General features: G+C 39.2%; 1 protein-coding gene across 2 annotated transcripts in view; it reads right to left on the bottom strand.

The window, feature by feature from the left end:
* The window catches only part of ADGRD1 (adhesion G protein-coupled receptor D1), a 159931-nt gene that overhangs the window by 54171 nt on the left and 84034 nt on the right, over positions 1 to 21726 (bottom strand). For both annotated transcript variants that reach the window (XM_074921495.1, XM_074921496.1), the window contains 3 exons: positions 18285 to 18358; positions 16219 to 16342; positions 750 to 853 (listed from right to left, as the gene is read on the bottom strand). In XM_074921495.1, the coding sequence (XP_074777596.1) occupies positions 750 to 853; positions 16219 to 16342; positions 18285 to 18358 (302 nt within the window). The remainder of the gene's footprint in view (positions 1 to 749; positions 854 to 16218; positions 16343 to 18284; positions 18359 to 21726) is intronic.

The following is a 21726-nucleotide window of genomic DNA, read 5'->3' as shown; positions in this document are numbered from 1 at the left end:
ATAAACAGGCATAAAGACCCTAAATGTCCCGTGGCAGAAACCTTCCCGGTGCGGAGAGCCCTTGAAGGGGCTGTTAGAGGCAGGAGGCTGCAGAGATCCAGAGGATTTAAACATAAGCCACGGAGTGAATTTCACACTGCCTATAGTGTCCTTCATCCTACAACACATTAGAAAACTAGCCTAACAGAGAACAGCAAGATTCTTGAAAATAAATGTGGGTTATATGATGTAATTGTATACAGCTGTATGAAACAAAAGCAAGGTAGCTAATTTCAGCTGAGCCTTCCTTCCTGGGCATACTTTTATAAGCACAATGCCAAGACAAGACAGCTGAAAACCACTGACTGTACGCTGCAAGCAATCCCAAGATGTACGTAAGGGGTGAAGAATGGGTGATACTCTCGTCCTTGTTCATATTGTACTTGTTTTGAGCTCCAGACCAAGCCCTCCTTGCAAGATTCCTGAACTACAGCAAAATGGGGAGAGTTTAAAAACAATCCCAAAATCCCTCATAGGATGGAAATACCTTGCTATATAAAGAGCATCTCATTTCAGGAAATGGAAGTAATTTAGAAATAACCAACCAACTGTTACAAATACATGTGCAGAATCTAATTAAGGAAGGTTGTAGAATTAATAGCCTTTATTTTATCCCGAGCACCTGAAGAGATCCTAACCAGTGGCCTGAAATGCACTGCTGGCCTTCTGCATGACAGTTGCTCAGCAGGTATTAAGTTAAAATTACTCACGACAATACAGCAAATGTGACCAGTGTGATCGTCAGGCAGAAGATGGACAGAGCACAGCCAATGTAAGTGATGGAGGAGAGGGCCACCTGGTGTTCTCTTGTTAGCTGTACAGAAAGAAGAAGAAAAAAAAAAGAAATAAAAACTATTAATTGATTTATTACACTACAGAGCCACAGGTCAGCCCCCCTGCACATAGCATTTCCTCCTCCATCCGCCCAAATATAAACTGATGTTCACAATTCTTCGCTGCTCTTTCTAACGCAGGAAATGAAGATCCAACCCCAAACTCAGCTGCGCAGTAAGGGCATCCACATGTCCATGGCGTTTTGGTTCCCTCTTTTATTTCATAAATCAGTATTTCCTCAGAATAAGTTCGTTTCTCTGCTGCTGCAGTATCGTCAAGCCTGAGATTAGAGCAGTTTATTAGGCTGCCCAAACAGTATCAGCAATGGGATCTTTCACAGCTCGCAGGGCACTTTGCTAATGCTCTCATGCTGCAATTATTTACATCATTGTGCAAATACCAGAAGTGCTTCACAGCAGTGAGAACTGACAAACCAAGATAACCCATAAATCACAGGCCATTTATAGCCCACTTGTTCCGTTTAATGTATCACGTTTTCAGTGCCTGTTGAAGGAGCTGGACTGACATCTACAGAATGGAAAAACCACAGAAAAGACCCAGCTTGAGCACTCACAGTGTAAGACTCTCATCTTAGCCTCTGTTTTTATCTACAGGAACATTTTGTAGAAGTAATTAGATTTTCATGAGCATTTAATCTGTAACTCCGTAGTGCCCGCCACCAGGATCTATGTTAAAACCTGGATAGATTCAATGGGGAGGGACAGTGTGTTTTGATCATTCATTTGAAATTAATCAGAAAGTATGCTTTAATTTTCCATGCAATTTATTATAAAAGAATGACAAAAAAGCCACACCCATCAAAGGGAGCCAGGCAGTATTAATATATAAGAGGAACAGAACTAGGCAGGAAAATGTTTTCTCATCTCAGAAGAATTTTCAAACATTTTTCTGGGCTTGAATTTGGATAGAGCTGACATTTTCATAAACTGAACATTTGGGGGGGAAAAAAGCAGTCAATCAAAAGTTTTAATTTTGATGCTTGGAATACTGTTTTCATGTCAACATCTATTCACTATAAATTAAATTCCTAGCTAAAAACTCATTCAACATATTTATTTATTCTGAAAAATACTGAAAGTAACAATATATTTTCCAATTTTTTTACAGTAACTCTATCTAATAAAAACAATAAATCCTTTCTCACAGTTTGAAATTTTCTATTATTTTCCCCAAACACAATAAAAATTCCCCCCCCCCAAAGTATTTCATTAGAGATTATCAAACCCAACCAGTTCTACCAATAAACTTCTCATTAAAATTCCTTTTAAAGGAGAGAAATAACATGCCATGTAGTTATGAGGAAAAAAGTAATTTTAAATACAGACAAAACTGATGTGGTTTATATATACATTTTTCTTGTAATTATCTGCCAACAGTATCAGCTCACGTGCAGTAAGTTTTACAGCAGGGCAGATTGTGGGTCACTCAGCAATCTGAGAACTACTAAGTGATGCAGCAGCAGCATTAAAGACAACTGTTGCTATGGTGTTACCGTTCCTAGGAAATATGATGCAGCTCTTTAGTATTTTTTCTCTTTCAGCCAAAGATACATTTCTTTTCCCTGACTCGGACAGCATCGATTACAGAAACAAAAGGGTTCTGTGTGCTGAACCAGCTTAAAAGGTCCATATAATTTCTACAAAAGAGATCCGATCGTCCCTTATCCCCCAGAGAAGCCATGTATAGCCATTCTTCAGATTATTCCTGAAATAGGAATAACCTGTGTGGTAAATTAAGCAGTTTAGAGGTGATTTCCTCATCAGGGATATTCGCGTCCAAAATGCACAGACCTTCTTCCCTGATTGCTCCAATACACATCCCTTTCTCTTGCTACAGGTAGCTTGCAGTTCTATGGGGGGGGGGGAGCAGAGGAAGCTATTCCAGCTTCAAGTCACTCTGAAATTAGTATTTCTCAGCAGTTCAAGGCTTTCTTTCACTCCCAACACCTGCAGCCAGAAAATGTTCCCTGCAGAGGTCAAAGCTGCCCAGTGCTCATGGAGATTTACAGTGGTCTATCACAGTGTTTGCATTGGCAAAGGCACACAAGATCTGCAAAGGAAAGGTAATGTCTTACTGTCGCATACAAGTACAGGAGATACAGGGGATCCATCTAGTGGAAATGGGCAAAAATCAACGCCTTTGGTTTTTTCCATAATAATCCAAGAGAAGATAATGATCACACAAACATTTTTTCCTGACTCATTTCTATCATCACTAACATGCCTCTAAGAAAGTCTTTCTCTAGGTTTTAGCCCAGTCTTCCTCCAGAAACCCCTGCAGGGCAAGACAAGACATGAATCAAGTTCTCCCAAGTGGAGTCTCTATTACTTAGAAATGAAAAAGGAAAAAAAAAAAGTATCTTAGCAAGAAAATGTAGAAGATTCATTCAATCCTAAAATAACCTACATAGGCCCCTGCATCTGTGAACTAGAAATTGCTCTTTCTCTGGTAAACACAACCAAAATCTGATGATGTTTTAAGAATGACAGTCTAAAATCAATACCCACATCAGTCTGGTAACAAGTATTTCAAAAGCAACACTGCTGCAGTTCACATTCTCATCTTGCTTAGTGTGAGGGGCAGAAACCTGGTAGGTAGTTTTGAACCGTTGTTTGTTTATTAAGGAACAGGTGGAGCCTGAACTATCTCTTCTCAAACTGACCTGTTGGGTTGGAGGAGTGCAGGAGAGCCGTCCCTGTTCACAGTGGCTCCCGCCAGTGAGACCAGCTCCTTTCTGTGGCTGGTAGGAATTGAAGGGGACAGATCCAGCATGAAAAGGAGGCCTGGAATAATTTCCAGGTTGGGAGCCTCATTTTTAAATACAGGTATATGGTGCAGGAAAGAAGAGAACCTATATTTGAAATATCAGGTCTCTACTAATTTCTCGCAAGCCAGCTGTTACAGCAGTTGTGTGTCTGTGTTCACACTGTAAGAGATAACAAGCATGCAGTTTTTCAGCAATACCTGGATCATCAATGCATTGTGCATCCTCAGTTAAGAAACAATTTCCTCTAAATTCCAATGCTCTGATATGAGCTGATTTAATCTTACCTCAGCTTATCTTTTTGAAAATTCTCAGACTTTGCGCATGATGTGGAATATAAGACAGTAATTTGGGATGATCCTGTAGTCAGCACAAAAATGCTAATCAGGTTGTAATGCTATTACTAAAGAAAATAGCATTTGAAAAGTACCAAATAAAATATTGAGCAATCTGTAAAGTAGTCCCATGAGCCTGATTCTCACACTTGTCCCAATCTACATTAAATTATTCTTTTCTTCTAAAAGGTTTTGCTTCTTTGAGTTTATATGGTCATTCTCTTACTCTGCAGCAAGCTGAAAAACTGGGAAACGAGCTCACGCAGTCATGAGTGTTAGTAATCATGAACACTAAAAGACAGATGTTTCTTAGTATTCATCTTTACAGCCAGATCAAAAATTCATGCTCTGTGTAAAACTCCCACCCTTTTAGGGTTTAGGCTGTAACACCCTTTACCTTCTATAAGTGCCGCTAACAGCATGGACAAAGGTCTGATGGCTTCAGTAGTCACACCCATATGCAATATTATAGTCTACTGTTCTCTCCTTCATTAAAGAAGTTAGTCCATTGCTCAACATCTTTATTTTGGAAACTCACAGGCAACCGGATGGCCTGAGAAATGATCCTGTTCAGACTCCAAATACATATTTTTTCTTTATGATGTTGTTAATAAGAAGAAAAAGAGTGACATCTAAGTCCCCTGTTTAAAAATAATTGCACGGGAAGATGAAAATGTATTATTTTAATGGGATGGTACTTTTAATCTCTGGAGTATCTGGAAAAGTTCAGTTGAGGCTGAAAGACTTGTTCAGTAGGCTATACATGAAAAATTATTTGATCTGTATCTAGAACAGAAAACCTACTTATTTATGTAACATTAATGAGCAACTGTATATACAACACCGCACAACAACCCATCAAAAAGCTAGATGGGCTCCAGGAACACAAAATAGCAAGTGGTCAGATAAAAGCATCTGTCTGGGCAACACAGTGCGCTCTCTGCTCAGTGTCCTTTTCTAGCTGTCCCCTTCTTTTGTGTGAAATTTGCCTCCTGTCCCTTTTTGTCATTATTCATCTCCCAGTTCACTGCACATTTTCTGCTTTGCAAAGGGGGTACTTTTGGCTTTCTTCAGAGGAAGGAACATTTTGGGGAAGTACTAAAATAAAATTTTCTTCTTTACATACTGCAAAACATCCCCCTCTGCCTTTAGAGGCAACACGTCAGACAAAGGGCTGAGTTCAAATACTTAAAACAAGGTTTGTCAGCTGATCCTGAAAGGGTTTGTCCATATACCAAATTAAACTTCACAATTTAGCCACCAAAAGCAGTAATTTCATTGTCTACACTACTTTTGAAACCTCCTTTCTGAAAAGCAATTTATCTTCTTCCAAAAAAAGACAAGTTCTTGAACCAAAAAATAGTTTGCAGCCTTAAAAAAAAAAAATGAGCCATGCAATCTAAGGACTATATCGTACCTATAATTTGTATTTTAGTGTTACTTACTGGTAGAACACAGATTATGGTATTTTTGCTTATATAGCGTACACATTTTATGTAACCAAAGCTATTTGTTTACTGGTGGAAATGTAAGACATGACAATTGTATTTTGCCCTAAGTCCAAACATAAGAACAAGTTATATTTTAATGTCCCTTTTGGTCAGTTTTCCATCTCAAAGAAGCATTCCTACCATGAAGTTACTGACAATGACATATGGGTTTTACCCTGTTTATCGAACCAACTGAGATCTGCCATGAGATGATTAGCCGCTGGCCTGGGCTGAAATCCACTCTCAAACCCTTCTGCAAAGGCTTGAAACAATATCTTATGAGACATTTCTTGGGAGGAGGGAAGGGAGGAGAGGTAGGGGTGAAAAATTAAGGCTCAGCCAACCCTATTGAAGCTGCACCTTTAAAATGCAATCTGAATCCAATTAAGAAAAGGATGAATAATTAACTTTGGCAGCCTGAGTGTTTCAGAGACATTAAAACGCTGGCCTTGGCTGATGAAGCTAATGGTTTTAATTGCCTCCAGAAAGGCTGCTGAAATTCAATTTCAGTCCAGTGAGGCCTTTATTTATATATTAAATAATAACAACAATACAAATCTCTGTTTTCCTTCAGCTTGCCAAGCACTTTGTTATGTACATAACATTATGGTTTTTTCAAATTAACATCTGTGTTTAGTTCAGGAGGCTCAGTCAACTCGCTGAGACCACAAGAATGATTTCGGTGGGGCCATACCTAATGGCACTGCACAGTCATGCCTCACAGAAAAGGAAAGCCTAACTCGATTCAGAGACTTCTTTTCTCAAGCTACAATGTATGAGATACCATGAGTTTAGAGAAAAAAAGGCCTCTGAGAGTCACGCTTTGCAGCGCAATCATCTTTATCAGCCATTTCCAGCAGAACTGCTTTGAATTCCCATTCTCTATTAACTCCACAACTCCTAGTGATCAGCAATAAAGTGCTACGAAGGGGGCTTTTAAGGATTAAAGGCACGTTTTCCTACAGCGAGTCCAGTCTGGTGGCTGCTTATTTAAAACTTTTCACTGTGACATGAAAAATTTAGAATTTTCCAAATATCTCTGCCAAGTTATTAATTAGTATTTTTAAAAGCCCACGTCGTCTTTTAAAGCAGTTCTGGGCAAGATGTCATCAAACAGTAGGTAATCTGCTCATTACAAATCACATACAGCACATTTTTAGTTCAAATGAAGCCTGAAGGAAGCGTGGCAGGGAGGAAGGACTGAAGTTGTGAAGTGGTACAAAATTATAATAAAGTTTGGGGATCAGAAAAGCAAAGTTCTTCCTCATACCTCTGCTTGTGTAACTGCCTTTATTAAAGGCAGAAACTTGGGTTTTCTGCCTTAATTTCAGGTCTAAGACTTGCAGTGTTTCTTATGGAATGATAAATTCTGTATTTACAGCAGATAATCCTCTGTGAAACTGAAGGAGCTACTTTTGCCCATACACCTAAGATTTGTACATCTGTTCTCTACTCTGTTCCAGCAAAAGCAGACTCATCCTGTTCTCCTATTAACAGCCAAACTGAACTCCATCAGAGAGGGCTACAAGGAGAATAAAACCCAGCGCGGGTCCAACAGGCTCTTGCAGGCAGAGAAATGATGATCTCTTGCCAGACTCTGAGTCTGAGATTTTTCAGAGCAGTTGAGGATAATTAAATACCCAGCTCCCAGTAAAATTCAATGAAAATTAGTATGTCTACCTCCCTTATCCCAAGCTTGGGCTTTGGTTCAGAGACATCCATTTCGATTCAGGATTGCAATTAGCTGTGTCTTGCACTGGAGCCAAGAGTCTCCAGGTACCCAGCCCTGAATTTCTCCTACACCATGCTTTGGGGAGAAAGGGCATAAAAACGCCAATACAGGAGACAGACTGAACTCAAGAGTACAGACTGACTAGATTTAAAGATATTCAACAGAGAACAGTGATGGATAAAGGTGCAGTATCATAACATTTTTATACTGCATGGGGAAATCCTTTAGTCATCAAGAAGACCTCGCTGCCAAATGGATCAGTGTTTTAATTTTCACCATAGGAAGGAAGGCTATGTTATTTTGTTAAGTATTCTGATTAAAACAGAGTCCTGTTTCATGCTCCCCAAACAAAAGAGTTCTTTTGACCATTATAGCACTCTTAAATATTTGTGCTTTTCCAAAATAAAAAGTCATTTTTTTGTTCTTCTCTGCTGAGTGAAATTCAGTAACTGCCAAAGAATTCTCTGAGGAATTTGAGGGGTTTAGTATCCTGCAGGGTTAGTCCAACTTTTTCCATGTAATTCTATGGGATTAAGGACAGAACCAGAGTCTCCTATTTCCTCCCATCAAAATTAACAGAGTTGTACTGGCGCAGAAATGGAATAGCAGAAGAATTAACAATGGCTCTGAGTTAAAAATCAAGATTAGTGCTCAGTTCTCAGGAAAAATCAACATGATCATAGGAAAGACAAAAGAAATATTATGCACAATCATACTATGAACACATCAGTGAGACAAGTTCCACCATGGGGAAAACATTCACTGCAATAAAATGGAGAGGGAAGTGGAAAGAGTAAGAAAGAGAAAAGAAAGTTTACAAAGCAATGCTAGAATAAACACATAGGCTGATTTATCTTTGTTCATGTGATGGGTAAGGGCTGTCTAAACTGTCTGCAGAGATCTCTTCAGTTAAATAAACTGTCAACGGTAATAAACAAGGATCAAAAAAATTGCAATGCCTATCCAATTTTTAAATATGCAACACAAAAGAAAAATTACTGGACTAAGGCATTATTCTTTTTATGTTCCCAGCAATGAAAAGCATGCTGAGAAAAGTAATTATATTAAAATTACAAAACAGCAGAAATCAGAGAATGCCACATTATTTCCATTTCATTGTCCTAATAGAGTATATAATCTGAACTTCAGCTGGCTGAAAAATTGAAGAAAAAAGCTTTTCATTTCAGACTGCTGTTTTAATGCTCTCCAAGTGCAATATTTGATTAATAACGACAATATAAGATTTAGGAAAACAATGCTCCAAACTTATAAATTACACACCTATCTTCCATATTTTAAAGCATTTCACAATATTAGGACATTTTCAAAACAGCCTTTATAAACACGAATAGATGCACTTTGTTCTCAGTCAGTCACACGTTGTCAAAACTTGCTGTCAAACAGTGAAAAATAAAAAAAAAACCACATATTGCCCCAAAGAAGAAATCTGGGATGTCTTTTCTTTTGTAAATAGAACCTCACAGCCAAATCCCCAAGCCTCCCTAAAGAAGCCATGGGTTCCCTCTAGAGCTCCAGCTGCAAAATCAGACTTATAAAATATTTTCCTTTTTATAAATGCTTCTCTGCTTTCAAGCACATTGGTGGGCAGCTTGAACTATTGATTGATTATTCCCTCTGAATTATAGAACAAGAGCTACAAAATGAAGTCATTTCTAGCTTTAGAAACGCAGAAAATGTGTTGAAAAACCTGAATAATTTCTGCCACAGATTGTACGACACTATTACTTTGCTGGAAGTGTCCATCCACATGTGAACTTTATAGTAGTCATTTTTATACCCTCACAGTTGGAAAAGACGGAAAGAAGAAAGAACAAGGGAAAAAGATCAATTTAAGAGAATGTTCTAGGAGCCATAAATATTACAGATGTGTCCTGAATTGGTTACTTGAGGGACAGGGACCCAAACTTCAAACTCTTATTCTGATGTGGGAGACAATGATTTCCCCTTTAAAAGGATTTTTCAACTCTGGGTCCCCAGGTGTCCACCATCCTTTTGCTGAAATGACATTTATGTGGCAGATGGTACAAATAGCCTGGCATGCTTTGTAGTTGTTGGATCACTATAAAAATAAAAACTGCCAGATGGCTGGCATGTTTCCTGGCAGGAGCATAGGGCCCCACTGACTGATGAGGGGAAGTAAAGCTGCCCAAAAGAAAATAATAGCGTCTGAATTTTCTTTGGAGTTCTTTTGAAATGTGGATTACTCTGTGTTGGGTTTGATTCCCGCTGTCTAGGAAGCACCTTGTGACATCCCTCCATCTGACTGCGCTCACGTCCCTCCTCCCGATTTCATCCGTGCCCCCCACCCCAGGAAGGGGATCCCTCCGCCAGCCATTCCCCCCTAGCAGGAGATACCAGTGGGTGCGGGAGGTGGCATCGCAGGATGAGATCTCCCCAGGCTCTGTGCCAGCAGATGCCTACTTGAGGGAACATCTCACCTCCGACCCTCTGTGGTTCCTATCCAGGTTCAAGCCTGCAGCACAGCGGAGGACTGTCATACTACAGCATTACAAGAAGAGAGCATATCACCCTGGGTGCCCTCTACTTGGACCTTCTCCAGAAGAAGCAAACATAAACCGGTGTAAACATATCAAACTAAATGGGTTATTTATTTTTCCTCCTGTAGCTCTATTAATGCACTATTGTCTCCCTAACTATAACATTGCAGGGCAGCTGGCAGCACAGGTTTATGCTGAGTGCACCAGATGAAGCAAAGGCTGGGGCACTGTTCTCTGATCAAGGAAGGAGGACAGACACAAACCCCCAAGATGCAGCTTTAGCAATGATTTGCTGTGAGGGATTTTTTTAGTCCACCTCTGTCTCCCTGATCAGAAAGAGAAGTTTGATCAGAGCAATGAGTTTCCCAGAGGAGGGGTACACAAATTCGTTAATATCTGCACAACTATTCTGAACGTCCCACTGACACATTTTGTTGGGGAGATGCAATTGTAAAATTCTCAGTCTTATTAACTTTGATCAGAGTTGTGAAAAGACCTCTTAACTGTGTTTCCAAATGCTGATCATGTGCTGACCTTAATTATATTTATGCAACTTCACAAAGGCAGTCAAGGGATGAACATATTCCTTCAGGAACATTCCGCTCATCTTCGGTCACATTTTACCTTCAATTAACTTATTTATTCATTTAAACCGGTTGATGATCACTAATCTCCAAAACTCCAAATAAATGCTATCATTTCTGAAGTTAAAACCAACATGATAAATGAATCTCAGCAAGCAAGCACGAATCCGGGCCAGCCGTGATACAGACATAACAGCAGAGTGATAAAGACACAAATAATTTTGGCATTCCACATGGGCCAATTCATCAGCAGGCTAGCAGGTCAGTGCCAGGCTGACATCTGAGCACCACATGGTTGTAAGTTTTTCCAAGATGGTTATTTCATTCCTGAAATAAACTTGTTACAACTGCTAATGCCCTGTGCATCACTGAAAGCAGCTAAACTGCATACCCGGATCTCAAGCTCATCAGCAGTATTGTTCGTACCATTCTTTCACAATCACTGTGACTTTAGTGCGTTCAAGCTCCTGCTGAAACGAATATAAAATCTGGAGTAGTGTTCAACTACACTTGTAATCTTAGCTTGGTTTTAGCTAATTTACACCATTCAAAGTTCTTTTTCTTCATACGCTGCTGTATAGTGCACAGATATCAGAGTAGATGTTCATTTTGTCACATTTAATTTAAAATTCTAGAATTAAAAAAATTTCTTTGTGACCTCACTCTTTCAATTTGTCTCTCTGAAATATTGGAATACAAATGCTTTTTCATCTCAGCAGATTTCAGTCTCTGGAGATTACTTCCAGCTGGCATACAGTAGAAGAGCGACTGAATTAATCTAACCTGTTTTGAGTAAAGATCAAGAAGAAAAATCAAGAACTCGCAGCTTGTTCCTAAGAACTTTCTTGCATTTCTATGCTCCCTGGAAATTAAACCCACCTGACAGTCAGCTCCACAAACATCTAACAATTTGCCAGCATTCCTCATCTCACAATACTTCAAATATTCAAGAGAAACCACCATCAGATACAAGACAACCTACAATTTCATTCTTATGAATATCTCACCAAAACAAAATGAAATTCATGTGAGACACTGTAATTCCTCCCCAAGCCAGGTGCATAAATTATTAACATACTTCTGCACCTTATAATAAAACTGCAATGATAAAGAATCTTGAGAATACATAAAGGCATTTATGTCCACAAGAAACGCACAAACTGTGTAAATATATAGAGAGATCGGCTGGATATTGGTGAAGGTGTGAAAATGAGTACTAGCAGGAAGGGAGGAACTGGGGAAGGTTCACTGTGTGTCAGAGCTGACAAGGTCCAGACCGTGCTATTGCTCTGTAAGTGGAAAAAGCTAGACTTAACTATTTGAAGGAACAAAGAGAGGGAGTTGAGTGAGGAGATTCTTGCTCCAATTTAGCGTAACTCAGAAGCCGCCATCCTTTACAATTACTGATCATACAAGCTCAGCTCTCCGGTCATTAGAAATGCTCACCACGAGTATTTACGTGGCAAGTTACTTCTGAGGAAGAATACTTATTTTCAGTATTTGTTGTTTAGAGACAGACACTCTGGCTTTTTCTGAACTCAGAGAGCATGCCATACTTTTCAGTTGTGAACAGCAAACTCTTAAAAACTGCAGTGTCTCATTAATGGAAAACTTATGTTTTGTTTGGGGTTTTTAAGCAAAAAGAAAATCAATCTCGTGAAAATTTGCTGAGAGAGTCAGAACACTTATCACACTGAACTGGCCTCAAGGGTTCATGGATTTCCACATCAGCAAGTGTTCTCCCTAGGGATGTTCCCCCAGCTGCTGCACACATACTGGGTCTGTATTGCATCTATTTAGAATTGTTGATATCCCCCTCTTTTTCTTTTTTTTTTTTTTTTATTATTATTTTCTGTGCATCTGCCTGCCTTTCTGCAAGGGATGGTAGAACTATTCATACCCAGTTTTGCTGTTCTGCTGACTGGTGCATTAGGTTAAATGCTCTTATGGTGCCCTTGGAGAGGATGTCTGCCTGTTGGGGCTACCCTGAGAGCTGCATTTATCCATACGATGAAGAGAAAGGGAAATGATACTTTCCACAGAAGGATGGAAGTATCAAGCATCCAAAGCAGAATTCTCATGAAGAATGGAGTAACTTTTTTGTAGTAAAATACAGTTTTTGATGAAAACCTCTCCAGTTTTCAGGCAACCCTTTTCCAGTAATTTGTTTACATTTTTCATGAAAAGCAGACCCCTTTCTGTAAGAAACAGAATCTAGACAAGAAAATAAACATTCTGTCAAAAATAGTGTTCATGTGGAAAAATTTAATTCAGTTTTATTTATACAGCCACAGATATATAATAGCTATATAAGTAGAATTATTCAAATATGGGCAATTGCATACACCTACCCTCTCTTTCCCTTGTGTCATTATCTGTTAACTCCATTTATGAAAAGAAAAATACAAAAGCTCAAGACTGAATATAACATCATTGTAACAATTTCTTAGAGCATTGACAATCTAGTATTCCAACAGGTGATTTATATGGGTCCTCTGAACCCTGGCTCATGAATTTCAGAACATGGTGAATAAACACGTATATGTGTTTAAAATCCACAGCATTTTAACATTTACTTAACAGGGTTCCAGGGACGCCTGGGAGAAGTTTCCAACTGTCTAGTTGATTCAGTAGGCTCTACTGCTTAGACATGTGAAGCAAATACTTAGCAAATGTTTTAGGAATTTGTAACTGAGCATAGCCTGCATGTATAGCTCAAAAGCCAGGCAGCTTGTCTTTGCTAAAATCTTAACTGGATGCCAATTACACAATGAAGATACCAATTTTTTTCTTTTAACTGGTCAAAAAAATTACTACCACAAGATAATGCTAAACAGTTAATTTAAAGGGTATATCTTGGTCAAAGGTTTGGAATGAGATCTTCTGATGAACTCTGAGAGAGGGACTATAGAATAGCCAAACAAGAGGAACTGGAACTAAAGCACACTGAAGGAACTGCATCCTTCATTGGCTTGTTAGCAGCAATATTACCCGAGACCCGACATGGCCCCACTCTCATTACCACCTCGCTGTAACATTAAGTTTGTGCAGGTGATGGGAGGGCAGGGCAGAGCAGCTGTGCCAAGGCATAGTTCAGGTTCATTGCTCTGCAGACCAGCGTACCTGATTCTATCCATGCCACAAGTGCATGCAAAAGTTGTTTTTATGTAAGCTTTAAAAGGTTAGAAACAAATGCATATTTTCTACCTATCCTGCACAGTCTTCCACTGAAAGCTGCAGCAAGCATTTAGAATTCTCATGGATTTGCACTAGGAACATACGGACCCTATACTGGAAATAATTCCATCACATTTCAACATTTCACTTTTCCTGCCACAAACTTATAAATTCTCTTATATTTTTCTGTTCAGAAATGGGATTTTAGGTAGAAGGGGTCAAAACACAACAGAAAATTATAGAAATTAAGTTTCATTTAAAAAAAAAATCCTAATTTATACAGACTTTTACAGGACTATGTCACATAGGGAATGCTTTCATGCATCAGAGTGTCTAGGTCTGTGTGTCTCACAGATCCATGTAACATCTCAGCAGCACTTTCATTTTGTTTTCTAAATTATCATAAAGAAAAAAAAAAGCAATGCGAAAAACATTACACATAAACTTTGGCAGACAGAAAGCATTAGGTGAAAAAGTTAAGAAGAGAGAGAATATTGAAAATAGAATGATTAAACAGCTGTGAGGAACTGGACCATCCATTCATGTCCAGTTTTTACATTTCAAATCTCTAAGAAAGCTTGATTCTAAAGACTCTGTTATAAAATATCTTTGATCTCCAATTACTAACATTGCATAATATTAGAGCTTATTGCAGCATCTCATTAATCATGACAAACCCAAATCTGTTTATTTTAAAGCTAGACCTTCCAGAACTATTCCCCAGTAGAAAATCAACTAATCTTTCACCAGCATTTAATTGGTGGACACCCTGTTTGATTCTGGCTAAATCCCTGTATATTGTTCTTTAAAACTGGGTCAATAATAATGCATTCCTTCCATTCTACTTTTGCCTCACAAGACGGGAAACTCTTCAGGCAAAGCTCCATATTACTGTGAGTATGAAGAGTTCCTAGACAAATAATACTTGGAAACCAGCTGGGGTCATTAGGTGCTTTACAAGTAATAAAGGTAATAATGCTCAGATTAAATCAGGGTGACCTGAACAAGACACCCCCATCTTCAAATGGTTAGACTGATACAAAGGGCTGTGGGTGTTGAGCTCTTTGGATAGCAGACCTTCTTGTTCTAAGCTGTGACCCTGACTTCAGTGGCATTACACTGTCTAACCAGGATTACTCTGTGAGTAGTGCTAACAGTGTTACTGAATCAGTAAGTCCTAATAGCAGTCGGATGATTCATTCCTTGAAAAGACTTTGGAGCTGCTCAGTGTTAGAACCCTGATTAGAGTTCCCTTATGCTACAAGCTCACTGCTGGATCCATCTGCAGGGACTTTTGTGCTGCCTTCACAAGCACATGCAGCCCGTCCTGCAGCAGTAGCTGTCTCGGCAAAGCTGCTGTTTGAAAAAAGAGCAAACCCATCATTCAAATCAATTAAGAGGAGCCTGAGACATGGCCATATCATCAATGCTTCCACGCCAACAGAGCAGACAAAGCCCCTCCAGCTGTACCACAGAGGACACCACACTTGTTAGCAGCACACAGTGATAAATGTGACAGTAGGACTCCTACTGTCCTACTGAAGCTCTTCTTCAGTCCGTTAATTTATATTATTAGGATGGTGTCTGTAGAAAGAGGAGAATGTGCCAGAGAGTATAAATTTGACAAAAAATTAGTATACATTTCTTTATAAATATAGTTTGTAAATTATTTCTATTATACATTCATTATTAACTGAGTGTTGTCTGAGCAGGGCTTCATCACTACCTCCACTGGATCCTCCCTGACAGTAGCACATTCAAGTAAAGCAGTAAAAACATATTTCTCATACTCATGGCAGTACTGTCTGAATGTCTTTTAAGATCCAGGATGGGGCTGACCTTGCCTGGTGTCGAGTTTTGTAGAGGGAATCCTTCAGCAGGCACAAACCAGCACTTCACTTGTAAGGAGCAGACATTCTGCTCCATCTCTGCAAAAATCTTAAGGCATCATAAGGTATCATGAAAAGAAGAAAACTTTCTAGTGAGTACAGCAATGCATTTGTCATAAAAGCTTCATCTGAAACCAGTGATGAGTATGACTAGCAAGCATAAAGTCCTGGGTAAACAGGGAATGTGTCGTATTCTAGCTGAAAGAGGCTTGCTTCATAACTCTTTGGACAAAGGAACAAAACATAGAGAAAACTATACATAAGGGGTTCACTCTCGACTGTAAAGCATCATTTTCTTTCTCATCCTCCTTCTACACAAGTCCCTGCCTGGCAACAAGGTGAAGAAACAGCAGCAGGGATGCACTTGGAAAGCTGGCACAGAATGGTAGGGGCCAGCTGGTAGCAGAGCTTGCTTCACATGGAGTTCATGCATGGATGTTCAAGTCTACTTACCAAAACCCTTAAACAGTCACATCTCAGCTGCCTCTGTCTTGAAAACAAATCATAAAAGCCAGGGTCATCTGTACAATGTCCTCTAGTCCTTTTTCTGCCTAGTACTTTAAGAAATCATGCCAAAAGGGTGAGAGTAAACAGAATTCCCACCTACCACAGATGTGTTTCATTTCACGCTCCATTTCAGTTCCCAAAAGTTTTAAAAAATAAATATAGTCAAGAAGTATTAAAACATCATCCCAGAGAGCAAGATGTGGAATAAATCTGAGTTGAGCAAAAATGAGCCCAGTTCCAACCACTTACTGACGAGGTGTGGGGATGCAACTGATGTACTTATGCTTCATTTTTAACAGAAGGATTTACTCCTTTGCTTTATCTCACCTTCAGAGGCACCACTTGCATCAGAATGGCGAAGTTAGTGAGGTGGTTACAAAGACACACTGAATAGTTGAGGTCCCCGCTCTCACGCACACAACCTTCATTAGACCAAACACCAGTTCCATTGCTGCAAAGCACACAAAAATGGAACATAATCTCTATAAAAACACATTTTATGAGGTTAATTTGACATGCATTGTACTACACAGTACAAGATAAAAAGGTTTGAAAGCCATCTCAGGCTGGAGCATCCACAAACACTGTTAGTGTCTTCTCAATTCCATCATGAAAATAGTAAAGGAAAATATTGGCCGGAACGGCGCCCGGATCAGATTCCTACAGGAATGTCTCTAGAGATTTCTTCCCAGTCTTATAACGAATGAACGATAACTACATTTTTAATTTACATTGTGCAACCCTTTTATATCACTTCACCTCGACTCAAATTTCTATATTCTGAGAACTATAGTATCAGACAAGTCAATAATCTCGCAAAAGTCAGAAAAGTCAGCGTATCACATCTGCTGCCTCTCCCGTATCCACTGTCCCACTCATCCTGTCAAAGTCAGCAATTCAGTGTGACTGAGCACGATTTCTAGTGACCGATCCGTATCAATTGGGTTTTGTCACTTCATCTTCACGGGCAGCAAGAGCAGCTCCTGCTCCGCTGAGGATATGACGGTGTGGCCTGGTCCCAGGGTTGTGCAGGAAAGTGACCCTCATGAGTCTGCTTCTTCCTGGAGCCAGAGAAACCCAGAAACCCTGTGCTATCACACCCCTGCAGTGGAGGGGGGATATGGAAGCCACGGCCACACATCTGGGGGGCTCCAGGGGCTCAGGCACCGTAGCTCATCCACCCAAACTGCCTGCTTCTTACCCATTTATTACTTCTGATATTATTCTGGGTCCTGAAGCTAGACTGATTGATCTCTGTTTTTCTTGGTGCTTGTCTTAAAGATAGGTATTACCTCACCTTTCCTCTGTCTTTTGGGACCTCCCTGAGTTCTCAAAGAGAGTCTGTCATAGGTCAGAAACCAATTGCTTATTCCTTAACTACCATGCACTAGGGAATAAGACCATCCTGACACAAACAAAACTCATCTGGAAGGACAGATTTCATATTTCAGTTTCTATCCTGAGGCAAAGCCTCCAGGGCCCAAATCCCAGTGGAAAACAGTACAGGAACAACGTTCAAACCATATTAATTCACTTCAGTAAAATCTGTTTCTAATTTATCGTAATTTGTGAGTAACCATAACAACGAGTAACTGCCAACAGCTGGGAGAGTTCAACATAGTTGAAAAAAAAAACCTTCAATAAAACAATTACAGTGACCTTCCCATGTGCATGCTGGATAGGAGGGATCACAGCATTGCAGGCCATTGCTACATCAATTAGGCTTATACCGTTACAGCTCAAAAACTGTTAATCCCCATGAAATTCTAAATTCAGTATTTGTATTCTTTCTCAATTAATTCAGTAAGAGCAGCATGTTTGGAAACCAAACCCAGACGAAATACATTCAGAACTAAAAAAAAAAATAGCCAGTTTTTCCATAATTCCTATTTTCTGAGTGAAATTTAAGGTGATATTTATTTCCCTTTTATTCTAATTTGCATTCAAGGGCATAATATTTCTCCATTCCATGCATTGGCCAAAATTCACAGCTCTGAAATACTGATCTCACGTGATGTTGTGACATAGGCACAGCTCCAGTGAAAACAATGGCTCTGCTGGAGGTTTGCCATTTTAAAACATCCAAGCATCTGCCCAAGTGGACACAGTCATAAACCAAGATAAGCACGATTTGTATCAGTCTGCAGTTTTGATTCCAAAATTTTTCAGTCTCTCAGTTACCTACCTAACAGAGGGTCTGTGAATAACAAATCTCCTATTTCTTGTAAGAAGCCACTATCAGATTGTGATTTTTGCAAACCAGTGGCGACATTTCTGTAACTATTTCCATGAATGAAAGAGAACAAGAAGAATATAGGTAATATATAGCATCAAAAACTAAGGGTAATTTAATTAAACCAAGTTCAAGAATTTGAAAAGATGATGTAACATACCTATAGTCCAGAAATGCACAGTAAAGATGAACTCTGTTACTCTTATTTAGTGCTTGGCTGTATTGTCTGGGAGTCTGAAAGAAAGAAAATATGAACCCTGAAGGAATGTTTAAAAAGGACTAAATTCCACTATTCAACTACTTTAAATTCTCATTGCTATAATAACTTCAATAGACTTATTCTAGATTAACACACCATAACTGAAAGGAAATTTTGTCAGTCTTTGTAGCTTTAACACAAACTCCAAACGCAAAGGCTGGCATTCAGTCTTAATTTTATGCACTGGGATTAAAGTCATGTCCCTTCAAGTGAGAAATCTGTGTCCAATTTAAGTAAATAGCAAACCAGAATTATATAAACACAAATATACGTGTTAATTTTTGCAGAATTGGGGCGTCATTCTTCAACATATATTTGGTTTTGTTGGGTTTTGTTCTCATTGCATAATAATAATCTCACATTTTAGGATTAATAATATTGAAATATGGGCATTACAATGACCAACTCGCAGACATTTTCTTTCCACAATAGTGGTTATTTTTAAACATACAATCAAACTGAAAGAGCAATGCAGTAATTCAAGATTTTATTTTAACACACCTTAGCATTATAATGACATAATTTCCATCTTCCATAAACAGACTTAGCCACTAACTCAATCTCCTCCATTCAGGAAGCTTTGAGACCCCATCCTCCACTCTGTTACCCCAGTTTCATGACAAAATTATACAAATCATATTGGAGAGAAGGAATAGTTTGTTATAGACAAAATATACAACCTGAGGATTTCCAGGACCAGTTCAACCCTTTCTAATACATAAATCTCCAAAGTCCACATTGTGTTAGATCCTACCTTAAAGCAATTTTTTAATTATGAGAGTCTTCAACATAAACAATTCACTGGTGAATTAACAGCTCACAGGTTATTGCAACACAATTCTGCTGCCAAGCCGAAAGATAACCGAGTATTGCTTTCCTTGTTTTAGAGAAAGAAGGAAACAAACCCACTGCCTCATCATGCTGAAACTCAACCAAGTACAAGTCGTCCCTGACGCAATTTTTCTTCTCCTCTCCCACAAACCCAGCAATGAGTGTCAGGCACAAGGTAGCACAGTTCCCTCCTTACTAGTGATAATAAAGCATTTCTGCCTAACCCAAGACATTCACATATTCATACTGGATTTCCACACATTTCAAGTAGCTATGCTGTAGATAAGACCATTTACTTCATCTTAACTCACATCTCTGGATAACATAAATGGAATTCTTATCTGCTTGAGCAACATTCCCAGAAAAAATTTCTAGTTCCTTGACTCACCCTGTTTTCCCTAAGCCTTCATCTTAGAAAGAGCAGAGATTGCAGATCAGGTACTCACAGCAGCAGAGCTCTGTGAAGAGGAAAGACTCACTTATCTGCCAAGGTTCTCTATCTTCCCCTTTGACTCTGCTGACATCCTGTAGCCTTCTTGCATGAGGGGAGCAAAGCAAATGGTAAAACCTCACACTCTCACAAGTGTGCCACACTAGGAAGTGATAATGGGACCAGTTTCACATCCCTCATCACGAGGAAATATCTCACTGATATAACCCACAATCTGCTCATGCCACTTTCTTTCCAGATGTAGTAAAACCATGACATTAATACAGAGGAGTCCTTCCTCATCTGTGAAAGCCCTTCCCTCTCGCAGGCTGTCCTATGAAGGCCCCATGCAAGGCTTCAGGATCAAAGTGGCATGTTCCCTGCTAGATCCATCAATTGTGAACTTCCCTTTCCTTTCAGAAAGTGCCCCATCATGAGCCTCACCTTTGAAAACAGCCACGGTCCTGCACACCTTCCAAATCACAAACCACCTATGAAATATGGAACGTCTTTCAGAAACTGCTTCCTTCCCTTAATCCCACTTATTGCTGCTCAGACTATTCTTGAAGAGCCCTAGTTCAGAAACTGCAGAAGACTAATAACCCACGGCTGGAAAACTGCCTTCTGCAACTTCAGCTAATTTAGAGTTTTGTTGGTAGAGTTCATTCTGTTTTACCAGCAGCAAGGGCATGTAGCATAATGTTTGCCCATTACACGGTATAATGTTATGTCCATCATGTCTATAGCTTTCCTGAAGTAAGCAATTGAAAGAATCTATAGTCAGTTTGTATTACAAATTACTTCACTTCTGTGACAGACAAACAGTGGCTAAAAAAAAAAAAAAAAAAAAGAGAGAGAGAGAGAGAGAGAAAGATCTGCTGTAATAACAGCTAAGATCGTACAACAACTGTCATTTCTGATTTGTGAGATATCTCTAGATAAATCTTGATTCTTAATACACTAAATGGAAAGGGCACCACAAGGTCATATTGGAAGAAGACATACTACTTCAGTTGTGTATCTTTTTACACAAATAAATCCCAGATGTATGTTTTACCCTCAATTAAGTACCTCTGGCAAGGGACAAGTTATTGTTTTTCTCCATCTTTAACTCTAAACACAGATGTCACTCATTAGACAAAGAACTACACTAAGTGATGCTACCCAGTCTCTGAGCTGTCCAGAATGGCATTCATATTCACATGGCAGAAGAAAAGATAAATAGCATGTATACAAGAAGGGTCCATACCAATTTGCCTATTTACTTCCCTTAAAGAATATGTCCTATGTTTTAACACAAATAACACAGGCCTCACAAGGTTTTTCGGTGCCATTTATAATAACTGCATAAAATCCCTATCTTCTCAGACTTCACTGAAACTCTGCAACAAAACCATCATTAGAATAGAAAGCCCCCCAACAGAAACTGGCTGCAGTGAGGAATAAACCCTCTTTGATCTTCAACAGCTCTACATCAAAGTACTCTCTAATCTATGAAAAATGAACTGACTGTACCTCAATACTGCATTTTTTAAGTTAAACTGTGTGTGACAGCTTATATGTGTCTTGGATCCTGTAGCACTGAGGATATTGATTTAATGACATTGATAACAGAGAGCTTAATATACAAGCAGGCTTTTACATTAAAAGATTAAGTCCCTTGAGTGTTTATAAAAGCCTGTAAAAGGACAGTTTATGCAGTTTTCAGTAGTGTGGAAAGGGAAAGCATGCTAAATAATCCAGGATCTGTGCATCAGTTCTCCCTAATCTAGGATTTTTATATCAGTCCTTCTGCACGGAAAGGGGTCCATGAAGCTTCTTCAGAAAATATTTACATTAAGAGAGGAAAGCAACATCTTGTGACTGTGAAACAGTGCAAACTCTATGTCTGTTTGATGGGGCAGGTATCCTGAGGGAGGACTGTCTCTGTTTATATCATGGCTGTTCATCATCCCTTACACTAACCACTGACTCGGTAAATTAGTCACACTTGCAAGTAAACCAGAGAAACTCATTGTATGTGTTGAGAGCATACAGAGGATGTGCACAGATGTGTGATGGGGATATGGTACTTACACTGCT

Source organism: Athene noctua, chromosome 17, assembly GCF_965140245.1.
Source record: "Athene noctua chromosome 17, bAthNoc1.hap1.1, whole genome shotgun sequence".
NCBI classification, from domain to species: domain Eukaryota; kingdom Metazoa; phylum Chordata; class Aves; order Strigiformes; family Strigidae; genus Athene; species Athene noctua.
Note: the sequence above shows the minus strand (reverse complement) of the source record. Positions and strands in the feature narration are given on the sequence as shown.